Source organism: Anomaloglossus baeobatrachus, chromosome 5 (assembly GCF_048569485.1).
Source record: "Anomaloglossus baeobatrachus isolate aAnoBae1 chromosome 5, aAnoBae1.hap1, whole genome shotgun sequence".
Lineage (NCBI taxonomy): Eukaryota > Metazoa > Chordata > Amphibia > Anura > Aromobatidae > Anomaloglossus > Anomaloglossus baeobatrachus.
The window spans coordinates 10,530,070-10,546,878 of NC_134357.1; the positions used below are offsets into that span (position 1 = coordinate 10,530,070).

A 16,809-nucleotide genomic window follows, 5' to 3' on the forward strand; every position below is an offset into this window, starting at 1 on the left:
ATTATACAGCGCCCTCTGGTGGTGTCTTCAGCAGTGATTGCACAGTGCCCTCTGGGGGGGTGTTCAGCAGTGACTGCACAGCGCCCTCTGGTGGTGTCTTCAGCAGTGACTGCACAGCGCCCTCTGGTGGTGTCTTCAGCAGTGATTGCACAGCGCCCTCTGGTGGTGTCTTCAGCAGTGATTGCACAGTGCCCTCTGGTGGTGTCTTCAGCACTGACTGCACAGCGCCCTCTGGTGGTGTCTTCAGCAGTGATTGCACAGCTTTCCCTGGTGGTGTCTTCAGCAGTGACTGCACAGCGCCCTCTGGTGGTGTCTTCAGCAGTGACTGCACAGCGCCCTCTGGTGGTGTCTTCAGCAGTGACTGCACAGCGCCCTCTGGTGGTGTCTTCAGCAGTGATTGCAGAGCGCCCTCTGGTGGTGTCTTCAGCAGTGACTGCACAGCGCCCTCTGGTGGTGTCTTCAGCAGTGATTGCACAGCGCCCTCTGGTGGTGTCTTCAGCAGTGACTGCACAGCGCCCTCTGGTGGTGTCTTTAGCAGTGACTGCACAGCGCCCTCTGGTGGTGTCTTCAGCAGTGACTGTACAGCGCCCTCTGGTGGTGTCTTCAGCAGTGACTGCACAGTGCCCTCTGGGGGTGTCTTCAGCAGTGATTGCACAGCGCCCTCTGGTGGTGTCTTCAGCAGTGATTGCACAGCGCCCTCTGGTGGTGTCTTCAGCAGTGATTGCACAGCGCCCTCTGGTGGTGTCTTCAGCAGTGATTGCACAGCGCCCTCTGGTGGTGTCTTTAGGAGTGACTGCACAGTGCCCTCTGGGGGTGTCTTTAGCAGTGATTGCACAGCGCCCTCTGGTGGTGTCTTCAGCAGTGATTGCACAGCGCCCTCTGGTGGTGTCTTCAGCAGTGACTGCACAGCGCCCTCTGGTGGTGTCTTCAGCAGTGACTGCACAGCGCCCTCTGGTGGTGTCTTCAGCAGTGATTATACAGCGCCCTCTGGTGGTGTCTTCAGCAGTGATTGCACAGTGCCCTCTGGGGGGGTGTTCAGCAGTGACTGCACAGCGCCCTCTGGTGGTGTCTTCAGCAGTGACTGCACAGCGCCCTCTGGTGGTGTCTTCAGCAGTGATTGCACAGCGCCCTCTGGTGGTGTCTTCAGCAGTGACTGCACAGCGCCCTCTGGTGGTGTCTTCAGCAGTGACTGCACAGCGCCCTCTGGTGGTGTCTTCAGCAGTGATTGCACAGTGCCCTCTGGTGGTGTCTTTAGCAGTGACTGCACAGCGCCCTCTGGTGGTGTCTTCAGCAGTGACTGCACAGCGCCCTCTGGTGGTGTCTTCAGCAGTGACTGCACAGCGCCCTCTGGTGGTGTCTTCAGCAGTGATTGCACAGCGCCCTCTGGTGGTGTCTTCAGCAGTGACTGCACAGCGCCCTCTGGTGGTGTCTTCAGCAGTGACTGCACAGCGCCCTCTGGTGGTGTCTTCAGCAGTGACTGCACAGCGCCCTCTGGTGGTGTCTTAAGCAGTGACTGCACAGCGCCCTCTGGTGGTGTCTTCAGCAGTGACTGCACAGCGCCCTCTGGTGGTGTCTTCAGCAGTGATTGCACAGCGCCCTCTGGTGGTGTCTTCAGCAGTGACTGCACAGCGCCCTCTGGTGGTGTCTTAAGCAGTGACTGCACAGCGCCCTCTGGTGGTGTCTTCAGCATTGACTGCACAGCGCCCTCTGGTGGTGTCTTCAGCAGTGATTGCACAGCGCCCTCTGGTGGTGTCTTCAGCAGTGACTGCACAGCGCCCTCTGGTGGTGTCTTCAGCAGTGATTGCACAGCGCCCTCTGGTGGTGTCTTCAGCAGTGACTGCACAGCGCCCTCTGGTGGTGTCTTAAGCAGTGACTGCACAGCGCCCTCTGGTGGTGTCTTCAGCAGTGACTGCACAGCGCCCTCTGGTGGTGTCTTCAGCAGTGATTGCACAGCGCCCTCTGGTGGTGTCTTCAGCAGTGACTGCACAGCGCCCTCTGGTGGTGTCTTCAGCAGTGATTGCACAGCGCCCTCTGGTGGTGTCTTCAGCAGTGACTGCACAGCGCCCTCTGGTGGTGTCTTCAGCAGTGATTGCACAGCGCCCTCTGGTGGTGTCTTTAGCAGTGACTGCACAGCGCCCTCTGGTGGTGTCTTCAGCAGTGACTGCACAGCGCCCTCTGGTGGTGTCTTCAGCAGTGACTGCACAGCGCCCTCTGGTGGTGTCTTCAGCAGTGATTGCAGAGCGCCCTCTGGTGGTGTCTTCAGCAGTGACTGCACAGCGCCCTCTGGTGGTGTCTTCAGCAGTGATTGCACAGCGCCCTCTGGTGGTGTCTTCAGCAGTGACTGCACAGCGCCCTCTGGTGGTGTCTTTAGCAGTGACTGCACAGCGCCCTCTGGTGTCTTCAGCAGTGACTGTACAGCGCCCTCTGGTGGTGTCTTCAGCAGTGACTGCACAGCGCCCTCTGGTGGTGTCTTCAGCAGTGATTGCACAGCGCCCTCTGGTGGTGTCTTCAGCAGTGACTGCACAGCGCCCTCTGGTGGTGTCTTCAGCAGTGACTGCACAGCGCCCTCTGGTGGTGTCTTCAGCAGTGATTATACAGCGCCCTCTGGTGGTGTCTTCAGCAGTGATTGCACAGTGCCCTCTGGGGGGGTGTTCAGCAGTGACTGCACAGCGCCCTCTGGTGGTGTCTTCAGCAGTGACTGCACAGCGCCCTCTGGTGGTGTCTTCAGCAGTGATTGCACAGCGCCCTCTGGTGGTGTCTTCAGCAGTGATTGCACAGTGCCCTCTGGTGGTGTCTTCAGCACTGACTGCACAGCGCCCTCTGGTGGTGTCTTCAGCAGTGATTGCACAGCGCCCTCTGGTGGTGTCTTCAGCAGTGACTGCACAGCGCCCTCTGGTGGTGTCTTCAGCAGTGACTGCACAGCGCCCTCTGGTGGTGTCTTCAGCAGTGACTGCACAGCGCCCTCTGGTGGTGTCTTCAGCAGTGATTGCAGAGCGCCCTCTGGTGGTGTCTTCAGCAGTGACTGCACAGCGCCCTCTGGTGGTGTCTTCAGCAGTGATTGCACAGCGCCCTCTGGTGGTGTCTTCAGCAGTGACTGCACAGCGCCCTCTGGTGGTGTCTTTAGCAGTGACTGCACAGCGCCCTCTGGTGGTGTCTTCAGCAGTGACTGTACAGCGCCCTCTGGTGGTGTCTTCAGCAGTGACTGCACAGTGCCCTCTGGGGGTGTCTTCAGCAGTGATTGCACAGCGCCCTCTGGTGGTGTCTTCAGCAGTGATTGCACAGCGCCCTCTGGTGGTGTCTTCAGCAGTGATTGCACAGCGCCCTCTGGTGGTGTCTTCAGCAGTGATTGCACAGCGCCCTCTGGTGGTGTCTTTAGGAGTGACTGCACAGTGCCCTCTGGGGGTGTCTTTAGCAGTGATTGCACAGCGCCCTCTGGTGGTGTCTTCAGCAGTGATTGCACAGCGCCCTCTGGTGGTGTCTTCAGCAGTGACTGCACAGCGCCCTCTGGTGGTGTCTTCAGCAGTGACTGCACAGCGCCCTCTGGTGGTGTCTTCAGCAGTGATTATACAGCGCCCTCTGGTGGTGTCTTCAGCAGTGATTGCACAGTGCCCTCTGGGGGGGTGTTCAGCAGTGACTGCACAGCGCCCTCTGGTGGTGTCTTCAGCAGTGACTGCACAGCGCCCTCTGGTGGTGTCTTCAGCAGTGATTGCACAGCGCCCTCTGGTGGTGTCTTCAGCAGTGACTGCACAGCGCCCTCTGGTGGTGTCTTCAGCAGTGACTGCACAGCGCCCTCTGGTGGTGTCTTCAGCAGTGATTGCACAGTGCCCTCTGGTGGTGTCTTTAGCAGTGACTGCACAGCGCCCTCTGGTGGTGTCTTCAGCAGTGACTGCACAGCGCCCTCTGGTGGTGTCTTCAGCAGTGACTGCACAGCGCCCTCTGGTGGTGTCTTCAGCAGTGATTGCACAGCGCCCTCTGGTGGTGTCTTCAGCAGTGACTGCACAGCGCCCTCTGGTGGTGTCTTCAGCAGTGACTGCACAGCGCCCTCTGGTGGTGTCTTCAGCAGTGACTGCACAGCGCCCTCTGGTGGTGTCTTAAGCAGTGACTGCACAGCGCCCTCTGGTGGTGTCTTCAGCAGTGACTGCACAGCGCCCTCTGGTGGTGTCTTCAGCAGTGATTGCACAGCGCCCTCTGGTGGTGTCTTCAGCAGTGACTGCACAGCGCCCTCTGGTGGTGTCTTAAGCAGTGACTGCACAGCGCCCTCTGGTGGTGTCTTCAGCATTGACTGCACAGCGCCCTCTGGTGGTGTCTTCAGCAGTGATTGCACAGCGCCCTCTGGTGGTGTCTTCAGCAGTGACTGCACAGCGCCCTCTGGTGGTGTCTTCAGCAGTGATTGCACAGCGCCCTCTGGTGGTGTCTTCAGCAGTGACTGCACAGCGCCCTCTGGTGGTGTCTTCAGCAGTGATTGCACAGCGCCCTCTGGTGGTGTCTTTAGCAGTGACTGCACAGCGCCCTCTGGTGGTGTCTTCAGCAGTGACTGCACAGCGCCCTCTGGTGGTGTCTTTAGCAGTGACTGCACAGCGCCCTCTGGTGGTGTCTTCAGCAGTGACTGTACAGCGCCCTCTGGTGGTGTCTTCAGCAGTGACTGCACAGTGCCCTCTGGGGGTGTCTTCAGCAGTGATTGCACAGCGCCCTCTGGTGGTGTCTTCAGCAGTGATTGCACAGCGCCCTCTGGTGGTGTCTTCAGCAGTGATTGCACAGCGCCCTCTGGTGGTGTCTTTAGGAGTGACTGCACAGTGCCCTCTGGGGGTGTCTTTAGCAGTGATTGCACAGCGCCCTCTGGTGGTGTCTTCAGCAGTGATTGCACAGCGCCCTCTGGTGGTGTCTTCAGCAGTGACTGCACAGCGCCCTCTGGTGGTGTCTTCAGCAGTGACTGCACAGCGCCCTCTGGTGGTGTCTTCAGCAGTGACTGCACAGCGCCCTCTGGTGGTGTCTTCAGCAGTGACTGCACAGCGCCCTCTGGTGGTGTCTTCAGCAGTGACTGCACAGCGCCCTCTGGTGGTGTCTTCAGCAGTGACTGCACAGCGCCCTCTGGTGGTGTCTTCAGCAGTGACTGCACAGCGCCCTCTGGTGGTGTCTTCAGCACTGACTGCACAGCGCCCTCTGGTGGTGTCTTCAGCACTGACTGCACAGCGCCCTCTGGTGGTGTCTTCAGCAGTGACTGCACAGCGCCCTCTGGTGGTGTCTTTAGCAGTGACTGCACAGCGCCCTCTGGTGGTGTCTTCAGCAGTGACTGCACAGCGCCCTCTGGTGGTGTCTTCAGCAGTGACTGCACAGCGCCCTCTGGTGGTGTCTTCAGCACTGACTGCACAGCGCCCTCTGGTGGTGTCTTCAGCAGTGACTGCACAGTCCCCTCTGGTGGTGTCTTCAGCAGTGACTGCACAGCGCCCTCTGGTGGTGTCTTCAGCAGTGACTGCACAGCGCCCTCTGGTGGTGTCTTTAGCAGTGACTGCACAGTCCCCTCTGGTGGTGTCTTCAGCAGTGACTGCACAGTGCCCTCTGGTGGTGTCTTTAGCAGTGACTGCACAGCGCCCTCTGGTGGTGTCTTCAGCAGTGACTGCACAGCGCCCTCTGGGGGTGTGTTCAGCAGTGACTGCACAGCGCCCTCTGGTGGTGTCTTCAGCAGTGATTGCACAGTGCCCTCTGGTGGTGTCTTCAGCAGTGACTGCACAGTGCCCTCTGGTGGTGTCTTTAGCAGTGACTGCACAGCGCCCTCTGGTGGTGTCTTCAGCAGTGACTGCACAGTGCCCTCTGGTGGTGTCTTTAGCAGTGACTGCACAGCGCCCTCTGGTGGTGTCTTCAGCAGTGACTGCACAGTGCCCTCTGGTGGTGTCTTTAGCAGTGACTGCACAGCGCCCTCTGGTGGTGTCTTCAGCAGTGACTGCACAGCGCCCTCTGGTGGTGTCTTCAGGAGTTTTTCTTTTTCCACATTTAACCCTGTAGCGTCTGTCTTCCAGTACATCGAGCAGCTCCTTTGTCAGCAGCAGTTCCTGGAGATCTTTCTGGAGGGGACGCGCTCCCGCAGTGGGAAGACGTCTTGCGGTCGGGCCGGCCTGCTGTCCGTCATTGTGGACGCTCTGAGCGGCGGCTCCGTCCCCGACGTCCTCATCATTCCGGTGGGAATTTCCTACGACCGTATCATAGAAGGGCATTATAACAGCGAGCAGCTGGTGAGTGGCGCCGCTTATCTTCTACCATTTATAAATCTTCTTGGATGACGCTGGTCCTCACCTTTTCTTCGTGTCTTAAGGGGAAGCCCAAGCAAGACGAGAGTCTCTGGGGCATCGCCAGGGGGGTCTTCAGGATGCTCCGGAAGAACTACGGCTGCGTCCGCATGGACTTTGCTCAGCCCTTTTCTCTGAAAGTAAGTGAACCCGGACATTAAGAGCGATTTTTATCTCTCCATTCATTCTCTTATCCTATCCTGGGAAAGCTGGGTGACGCCAATATGGCCGCTAGTACATCCCACACAGGATCCCTGCCCGATCGGGTCACCAATCCCAGTAATGGCTGCCTGTCCGCTGGGATCAACTTTCCAACACTCCTATAAAAGGGGAAACAAAACCACACACTTTTCAAAGTCTTAAGTGAGAAAAAAGTTTTATAAAAGTTGTAAATGTCTTTACAGGAATATCTGGAGAGCCAAGTGCAGAAGCCGAGCCCCGCGCCCCTGTGTCTGGAGCAAGCACTGCTGCCGGCCATCCTCTCCTCCAGGTCAGTGAGTCACACAGTGTAGCTCTGCTTGCTGGCAGTGGAGTGTCCTCGTTCACATCCCATAAACCAGTCCATAAGGGTACATACCCATGAACCGTGTTCACAGAGGTTTGGAGTCAGCTGTGTGCAAAACTCTGCATTGTACAGTACAAGCACAGTGGATGGGATTTCTAGAAATCATCGGGCCACTGTGCGTGTACTGCCTGCAGTGTAAACTGACCTGCGGTGCGGCTTTCTGAGATACAAGCATGCCTATTGTGTCCTGTGGAGTCATGAGCGTCCTCTGCAGGGAGAACCGACGAGACCACAACTGCCCGAGCCTGGATCATGGGCCCGAGCCTGGATCATGGGGCCCGAGCCTGCATCATGGGGCCCGAGCCTGCATCATGGGGCCCGAGCCTGCATCATGGGGCCCGAGCCTGCATCATGGGGCCCGAGCCTGCATCATGGGGCCCGAGCCTGCATCATGGGGCCCGAGCCTGCATCATGGGGCCCGAGCCTGCATCATGGGGCCCGAGCCTGCATCATGGGGCCCGAGCCTGCATCATGGGGCCCGAGCCTGCATCATGGGGCCCGAGCCTGCATCATGGGGCCCGAGCCTGCATCATGGGGCCCGAGCCTGCATCATGGGGCCCGAGCCTGCATCATGGGCCCGAGCTGCTGCGGTGTCCCACGGAGCAGACTCTCTCCCCGCAGGTCAGGACCCACCGCGTCCAGGTTCTGATCATGGGCATGTACCTGAACAGTCACAGCTGAGCACTGGCTACAAATTTATCCGGCTAGAAAATCCCCTGGGGGGTAAACAGCAAATAATCCAGACTGATACATTGTATCAAACAATCATCACCGGAAATAATTGTGTCCACTGCAGAACATGAGAAAATACAAAAACACAACCGCTGCGCTTTTGCAGTTTTGTTTTCTTTGATGGTGAATGAAACTAACTATATTAAACATGTACTGTAGAGAAATGACACCAAAAACTCAGTCAAAAAAATGTAGCAAAAAAGCAGCAAAACCTTCTTTCTGGAAGCAGCTTTTTTTAATGCCAAGAGGTTTGGCTGCAGAAAACCAGCAGCAAAAAACACAATCTGTGCACACCGCCTCAAAGTATCACTGATTGGCTTCTATTCACTGATTAGCAGAGGTGTTGAAAATGATGAAGCGTTTGTTTTCTCACTTTTGAGTGAGGCTTTTAGGGGTACTTCTCACATAGCGAGATCGCTGCTGAGTCACGGTTTTGTGACGCAACAGTGACCTCATTAGCGATCTCGCTGTGTGTGACACTGAGCAGCGATCTGGCCCTTGCTGTGAGATCGCTGCTCGTTACACACAGTGCTGGTTCATTTTTTTATTGTTGCTCTCCCGCTGTGAAGCACACATCGCTGTGTGTGACAGCGATAGAGCAACGATCTGAATGTGCAGGGAGCAGGAAGCCGACTTCTGGCAGCTGCGGACGCTGGTATTCAAGGTAAATATCGGGTAACCAAGCAAAGTGCTTTGCTTGGTTACCCGATATTTACCTTGGTTACTAGCATCCACCGCTCTCAGGGTGCCATTGCTGGCTCCCTGCACACGTAGCCGGAGTACACATCGGGTAAATAAGCAAAGCGGTTTGCTTATTAACCCGATGTGTACTCTGGCTAGGAGTGCAGGGAGCCAGCGCTAAGCGGTGTGCGTTGGTAACCAAGGTAAATATTGGGTAACCAAGCGTTTGGTTACCCAATATTTACCTTAGTTACCAAGCACAGCATTGCTTCCACGCGTCGCTGCTGGCTGGGGACTGGTCGCTGGTGAGATCTGCCTGATTGACAGCTCACCAGCGACCATGTAGCCGACGCACCAGCGATCCTGACCAGGTCAGCTCGCTGGTGGGATCGCTGGAGCGTCACTAAAGTGTGACTGTACCCTAAGAGAAGATGGTGGGGGTCAATATGAAGTATACAAGAAAACCAGTGCAAATTGTAATGTACAGGAGTAGTTCTAGTAATTCTCATCTGGCAATGTATTGTGCGTGAATTCTCCAGCGACTCCGCAGATTAACTTCCCAAATTATGTACAGAGAATCGGTACAGCCATAGCCCCTGGTAATATAAATAACAGCAGACACTGCCGGCTCCTGATCCGGGTACGCGTCCTCTATGGGAAAGTTGCAAACTGTTTCATTCTTTGTTAATGAAACGTTATGCATTGGGAACTGGACACCGGCCCTTTAATGGGCGGAGTTTTATTAATTACATTAGAATCAGTATTTGACAGTTTTGTTCACTCTTTTTATGTTTTCAGACCGACTGATGCTGTGACTGAGAGCGCGGTCAGCGGCACCCCCGACCTGCGGGTGGACAGCGCCATCAGGAGGCAAATCATCACCAACCTGGCAAATCACGTGCTGTTCAGTAAGTGGAGGATCATATGTAATGTATAATAAAGAGACTATACCTAGGATGATAACATGTGACTGCAAGCCATTACAATCTGTTATCAGCCATTACTGGGGGAGGGGACTGTAGGGCAGGTGAGTACAGTGTTCTGCTCTGTAATACCACAAATGACCTGTAGATAGGGTGGTTGCCATGTTTTTCTGTGTTAATGTTTGGGTTGGGCCGGTGGAGGTTATGAATGATCAGGTTGGGCTGGTGGAGGTTGTTAATGTTGTTGGTTGGGCCGGTGGAGGTTGTTAATGTTGTTGGTTGGGCCGGTGGAGGTTGTGAATGTTTTGGTTGGGCCGGTGGAGGTTGTGAATGTTTTGGTTGGGCCGGTGGAGGTTGTGAATGTTGTTGGTTGGGCCGGTGGAGGTTGTTAATGTTGTTGGTTGGGCCGGTGGAGGTTGTTAATGTTGTTGGTTGGGCCGGTGGAGGTTGTGAATGTTTTGGTTGGGCTGGTGGAGCTTGTTAATGTTGTTGGTTCGGCCGGTGGAGGTTGTGAATGTTTTGGTTGGGCCGGTGGAGCTTGTTAATGTTGTTGGTTGGGCCGGTGGAGCTTGTTAATGTTGTTGGTTGGGCCAGTGGAGGTTGTGAATGTTTTGGTTGGGCTTGTGGAGCTTGTTAATGTTGTTGGTTGGGCCGGTGGAGCTTGTTAATGTTGTTGGTTGGGCCGGTGGAGGTTGTTAATGTTGTTGGTTGGGTCGGTGGAGCTTGTTAATGTTTTGGTTGGGCTGGTGGAGGTTGTTAATATTGTTGGTTGAGCCGGTGGAGGTTGTTAATATTTGGGTTGGGCGAGTGGAGGTTGTAAATGTTTTGGTTGGGCTGGTGGAGGTTGTTCATGTTTTTGGTTGGGCTGGTGGAGGTTGTTCATGTTTTTGGTTGGGCTGGTGGAGGTTGTTCATGTTGTTGGTTGGGCCGGTGGAGGTTGTTAATATTTGGGTTGGGCCGGTGGAGCTTGTTAATGTTTTGGTTGGGCCGGTGTAGGTTGTTAATGCTTTGGTTGGGCTGGTGGAGGTTGTGAATGTTGTTGGTTGGGCCGGTGGAGGTTGTGAATGTTGTTGGTTGGGCCGGTGGAGGTTGTGAATGTTGTTGGTTGGGCCGGTGGAGCTTGTTCATGTTGTTGGTTGGGTCGGTTGGGGTTCTGATTGTTGTTGGTTGGGCTGGTGTAGGTTGTTAATGCTTTTGGTTGGGCCGGTGGAGGTTGTTCATGTTGTTGGTTGGGCCGGTGGAGGTTGTGAATGTTTTGGTTGGGTCGCTGGAGGGTGTGAATGTTTTGGTTGGGCCGGTGGAGGTTGTTAATGTTGTTGGTTGGGTCGGTGGAGCTTGTTAATGTTGTTGGTTGGGCCGGTGGAGGTTGTTAATATTGTTGGTTGAGCCGGTGGAGGTTGTTAATATTTGGGTTGGGCCAGTGGAGGTTGTTCATGTTTTTGGTTGGGCTGGTGTTGGTTCGGCCGGCGGAGGATGTTAATGTTTTGGTTGGGTCGGTGGAGGTTGTGAATGTTTTGGTTGGGCCGGTGGAGGTTGTTAATATTTGGGTTGGGTCGGTGGAGGTTGTGAATGTTTTGGTTGGGCCGGTGGAGGTTGTTAATATTTGGGTTGGGCCGGCGGAGGATGTTAATGTTTTGGTTGGGTCGGTGGAGGTTGTGAATGTTTTGGTTGGGTCGCTGGAGGGTGTGAATGTTTTGGTTGGGTCGCTGGAGGGTGTGAATGTTTTGGTTGGGTCGCTGGAGGGTGTGAATGTTTTGGTTGGGCCGGTGGAGGTTGTTAATGTTGTTGGTTGGGTCGGTGGAGCTTGTTAATGTTGTTGGTTGGGCCGGTGGAGGTTGTTAATATTGTTGGTTGAGCCGGTGGAGGTTGTTAATATTTGGGTTGGGCCAGTGGAGGTTGTTCATGTTTTTGGTTGGGCTGGTGTTGGTTCGGCCGGCGGAGGATGTTAATATTTGGGTTGGGTCGGTGGAGGTTGTGAATGTTTTGGTTGGGCCGGTGGAGGTTGTTAATATTTGGGTTGGGCCGGCGGAGGATGTTAATGTTTTGGTTGGGTCGGTGGAGGTTGTGAATGTTTTGGTTGGGTCGCTGGAGGGTGTGAATGTTTTGGTTGGGTCGCTGGAGGGTGTGAATGTTTTGGTTGGGTCGCTGGAGGGTGTGAATGTTGTTGGTTGGGGCCGGTGGAGGTTGTGAATGTTTTGGTTGGGTCGGTGAAGGTTGTTCATGTTGTTGGTTGGGCCGGTGGAGCTTGTTCATGTTGTTGGTTGGGTCGGTTGGGGTTCTGATTGTTGTTGGTTGGGCTGGTGTAGGTTGTTAATGCTTTTGGTTGGGCCGGTGGAGGTTGTTCATGTTGTTGGTTGGGTCGGTGGAGGATGTTAATGTTTTGGTTGGGTCGGTGGAGGTTGTGAATGTTTTGGTTGGGTCGGTGGAGGTTGTGAATGTTTTGGTTGGGTCGGTGGAGGATGTTAATGTTTTGGTTGGGTCGGTGGAGGTTGTGAATGTTTTGGTTGGGTCGGTGGAGGATGTTAATGTTTTGGTTGGGTCGGTGGAGGTTGTGAATGTTTTGGTTGGGTGGGTGGAGGTTGTGAATGTTTTGGTTGGGCTGGTGGTGGTTGTGAATGTTTTGGTTGGGTCGGTGGAGGTTGTGAATGTTTTGGTTGGGTCGCTGGAGGGTGTGAATGTTTTGGTTGGGTCGCTGGAGGGTGTGAATGTTGTTGGTTGGGGCCGGTGGAGGTTGTGAATGTTTTGGTTGGGTCGGTGAAGGTTGTTAATGTTGTTGGTTGGGCCGGTGGAGGTTGTGAATGTTTGGGTTGTGCCGGTGGAGGTTGTGAATGTTGTTATCTCCTCTGCTGCTTATTCTGGGCCCATGGCGCTGACTATTCCTGACCATTTCTTGGTGTTGGCCCCGTCTCCGGCTGCCACTGTGGATTCTTCTGCCTCTTCGTCACTTTTTGATATCTTTTCGTTCTCCTGCAGCCGCGGACCAGTGCTGCGCCGTCATGTCCACCCACATCGTGGCCTGTCTGCTGCTGTACCGCTATCGGGAGGTGAGTGGCGGTCATTGTACCGGTCTCCACCGTGCTCCAGCCCGGGTGTCTGACCTCCATGTTTCCGCAGGGCGTCAGCCTCTCGGTGCTGGTGGAGGACTTCTTTTCTATGAAGGAGGAGGTCCTCGCCCGGGACTTTGACCTGGGCTTCTCCGGCAGCTGTGAGGATGTGGTCATGCACGCCATCCACCTCCTGGGGAACTCTGTGGTCATCACCCACTCCGGCCCCAGCAACGAGTTCTTCATCGCCCCCAACACCAACATCCCGGCCGTGTTTGAGCTGAACTTCTACAGTAATGGAGTCCTGCACGTCTACATCACCGAGGCCATTGTGGGTGAGTCGCCTCCATCCTGGGATCTGTCCGTACGACATTTATATAGATGCGCAGTGGCCCTGTGTCTGCAGTTACCGCTTCTTATCCTCCAATTTCCTCCAGAGCTGCACTCGCTGTTCAATCTTCAGTTCAGCTGCTCTCACTGATCAGTGTAGTGATACATTGTAACAATGTTTTCTGATCTGCCATCTGTACAGGACAGACTACATCTCCCACAATGCATCACTATTAGCAGGTGGAGTGCAGGGACCGAGGGGTAATGTGAGTGCAGCTCTGGATGTGACTGGAGCAGAGCTCCCACCCATAAAGGGAGCAGGGCAAAAGTAGAGTTAATCAGCCCATTGCTAATGAAGTTCTATATGAAGCCTCATGGATGACCTGTAATGTCGGCGTTCCCTATGAGTGAATATGGCGTTCTGGCGTTTTTGGGTGGGGTTCCCCTTTATGCCTTTATTATTGTTTTTAGCCAGTGCTCTGTATGTGGAGCTGAAGCGGAGGACACCTGAGGCCTGTGAGGGATCCATCAGCCAGGAGAGGCTGCTCCGCACCGCCGCTGCCCTCTGCTACCTGCTCACTAATGAAGGAATTATTGCGCTGGTAAGAGGTGGCCGAGCCGCACCTGAAGGACGAGGTCTGGGACTGCTAGGGGCGTTATGTAAGGCCTGGGGGGGTCTGTGCTAGGAATACAGCAAGCTGACATCACCCCAGTCACTGCAGAATGCCTTAATAATACTGCCACATGGTGCCCAGGTGGTGGTGCCGTACTCTGATCAAATAATGAACACTCAGGACCATATAGTGGTCGAATAATACCGCCGCCACTTAGACATGTAATGCTGTGATACGGTGAATGAATAATACCATCACTTAATACTCATGTAGTGCTGCCATACAGTGAACGAATAATTCCCGCACTTAGTACACATGTAATGCTGCCATACAGTGCACCAATAATACTGCCACTTAGTACACATGTAGTGCTGCCATACGGTGAATGAATAATACCGCCACTTAGTACACATGTAGTGCTGCTATACAGTGAACAAATAATACCTCCACTTAGTACCTACTGTATGTAATGCTGCCATACAGTGCACCAATAATACCGCCACTTAGTACACATGTAGTGCTGCCATACAGGGAACAAATAATACCGCCACTTAGTACACGTAATTCTACCATCCAGTGAATGAATACTGCCACTTAGTACACATGTAATGCTGCCATACAGTGAACGAATAATACTGCTACTTAGTAGACATGTACTGCCGCCATGCAGTGAATGAATAATACCTCCACTTAGTACACAAGTAGTGCTGCCATACAGTGAACGAATAATGCCGCCACTTAGTACACATGTAGTGGTACAATATAGTGAGTACCTTTACTCGTGTACATGTAGTTGAACCATAAAATAGTTGATTAATACCGCCACTTAGTGTCCATATTGCAGGACCATACACTGGACACACACAATTAGTGACCATGTGGCCATTCCATGGAGCAGTTAAATAATACTGACACTCAGCGCCCATGTGGCGGCTTTATACAGTCCTCCATAATTAGCAGTAATATCGCCATATGGTGCTGAAGTCCGCTATAATGGGCAGTGGACTGGAGGAGGAGAATGTATTGTCCTTACAGGAGTTTTTGGCTTTCAGTCTTGCCAGATGTTTTACCAGGTTTGCCACGAGGCGCTGCAGCGGCTGATCACGTACGGGGTGCTCCTGGTGGCGGAGGTAATTGCTTTGTGTCCTGCTGTAAATCTGCCATTATGTTCTGTACTCCAGTCACATCCAGAGCTGCATTTACTGCTCTGCTGAGTCCTCGCTAGTGCAGTGTGTGTGTAGCGCAGGGTGGTGTTTTGTGCTGGTGGGACGGATCTGGGCTTCACTTATTGGGTAGCAGAAGTATGAATGCAGCTCTGGGTGTGACTGGAGTATCGGACAAGATTACACCTGTGATGAGCTGCGGTATTGCGGATGGCAGGGGACACTGAATGCTCCTGGTTTTCCTTTCTCCATTTTTCAATGTAAGGAAGATCAGGAGGACGGGAGCCCGAATCTCACGGAGCCCACCTGGGACAGCAAGATGGCGGACCACATGCGGTGGAGGGGCGACGAGGAGGACGAGGACAGCGATTTTGGAGAGGAGCAAAGAGATCGTTATCTGAAGGTACGAAAAGTGACCTGATTAATAGAGGGGTCCATACCGCTGCATGCAAAGCCCCCCGTATGGCCGTGTGCATTGTATGCCGGGGGCTGTCCTGGGACTGGAGCCAACTGCATAGAAGACATGGCCGCTCCTTCCATATCGCCAAATCGCAGAGCACTATCCTCCCCCATTAGTCACAGCAGTCTCTTATATCTCATTATTGCCATCCCCATTAGTCACAGCAGGTTCCTATATCTCATTTCCACCTCCCCCATTAGTCACAGCAGGCTCCTATATCTTATTTCTTTATCGTTCCTATGGGAGACCCAGACCATGGGTGTATGCTACTGCCCCCGGAGGACACACAAAGTTACTACACTCAAAAACGTGTAGCTCCTCCCTCCTAGCATATACACCCCCTGCCAGCCAGATCTAGCCAGTTTTTTGCTTTGTGTCAGGAGGAATCACACACACACATGCATTCTCTTTGATTTTTCATTTTTTTCTAAAGATTTGGAAGAAAAGCGGGTCCACTGGACTCCCGGCATGTCCCTTCACACTCCCCTGGCGGCAGTGCTGTTAAGGTTGACTTCAGGGCAGGAGCCCTTCATGCCGCGCTCCTTCACCATCCCATGCTTGGGCTCTGGCTGAAGTGGGAGCCAACACGGTTCTCTCTGCCTTGCAGGAGACCGGCCTCCATCCGCAGCCCTTGTGCAGGACCCTGCTGGAAGGAGCACTAACCCCCACCCCACCAGGGACTGGACCCTGCGTCTCAAAGCTAAGTATAGAGACGTTATTCAGAGGGTCCTTTCTGCAATGTGGGGCACTTTTAATGTGGGGGACAGTGATGCTTGATAATGCTGCTTTTACTGTGTTTCCGGCCGGTTCCACGGTTTTTTACTGGGAACCGCGCCGATGTTGCCTGATTCTCGGCCGCATGTATAACTCTAGGCCCCGGCTTCAGCCGCGGCCTAGTTTCGTTTTCGTTCCCCTGCATGTCAGCATGCAGGGGGACGCCGCAGAGCCGCCCACGGCCGCTCTGCACAGGGGAGGACACTCATATCTGATGAGATGATTCCCTCCCCTGTACATCTCCTGCGCCCTCCGATTCCCGCTTCTGGGTTAACCCCCGCCCCCCCTCATGGCGCCATTTTCTCAGCGTCTCAGTACTCTGGTCGGCGCTGGCTGCTCTGCAGTGCAGAGGGAGTGGATATATGGCTGGGGGTCCAGGCTTGGAATCTGGAGGGCACACATAATAGCGGCCTGATAAGTCACAACCTCTGGTTGTGCACTTTTATTCACTCTCAGTGCATTCTGAAGGAGTTAATTCTTTATCATAGAATCTCCTCCTCAGCAGCATGTCTCACTCTAGCAGCAAGGCTGTACACTACATGTTCTGCATGTAACCTTATATGCCTGAACCGACACACTGTAACGGTTCTTATGCGGTGGATAGTGGCAAGATGCCTCAGCCGGGATTCTTCCCAGGCTGAACCTCTGTCTTGGGTATTCTAGACAGAGCCCCCACCTCTGCAGCATGTCACAGAGCGAGACTGCAGGCTGTTTTTTATTATCCACTGCAGGTAGTCTCGTACGGCTATCCCGAGCTCATAACACATGGGAGCTCATTAATGGTCCCTCCAGCTGCTGTTCGGTGGCTGACCCCCGTAGGAATCCTATCCAGGGGTCGGCTGTCCCGGCATCTGCTGAGCATGCAGCCCCCTTCTTAGGGCGTTTTCTGCTTCGCTCAGCAAAGCTCACAAGGGACTCTCCTGGACTCAGACCCCGTCCTCCTGACAGGGAGACGCAGGGTCCCCTGTCCTCCCCGTCCCGCAGCTCCGATACGAGCTGACTCGCTGGACGAGGAGGATGTCTCTACCACGGGCTCGGACGTTCCGTCCGTAGGTGACGCAGATGTGAATGATTGGATTACGTCCATTATTCTTGTACTGGACCTCCATCCGCCTGATCAGGGAAGTGTTCCCCGCTGGCAGAAATGCATCAGTATGCTTTTAACATGACGAGGAGTGTGTTCTCACCACTCCAGTTTTCAGCCCGCTGCGTCCAAGCCCACAGCCTATCCTGCAGACCCCA

The 16,809-nt window shown here is 54.3% G+C and overlaps 1 protein-coding gene across 3 annotated transcripts in view; it reads left to right on the forward strand.

The window, feature by feature from the left end:
- Positions 1–16,809, forward strand: part of GPAM (glycerol-3-phosphate acyltransferase, mitochondrial) — a 57,883-nt gene that overhangs the window by 27,740 nt on the left and 13,334 nt on the right. For all 3 annotated transcript variants that reach the window (XM_075348215.1, XM_075348217.1, XM_075348218.1), the window contains 9 exons: positions 6,015–6,227; positions 6,308–6,421; positions 6,686–6,771; positions 9,058–9,167; positions 12,156–12,226; positions 12,297–12,561; positions 13,028–13,158; positions 14,223–14,300; positions 14,599–14,736. In XM_075348215.1, the coding sequence (XP_075204330.1) occupies positions 6,015–6,227; positions 6,308–6,421; positions 6,686–6,771; positions 9,058–9,167; positions 12,156–12,226; positions 12,297–12,561; positions 13,028–13,158; positions 14,223–14,300; positions 14,599–14,736 (1,206 nt within the window). The remainder of the gene's footprint in view (positions 1–6,014; positions 6,228–6,307; positions 6,422–6,685; positions 6,772–9,057; positions 9,168–12,155; positions 12,227–12,296; positions 12,562–13,027; positions 13,159–14,222; positions 14,301–14,598; positions 14,737–16,809) is intronic.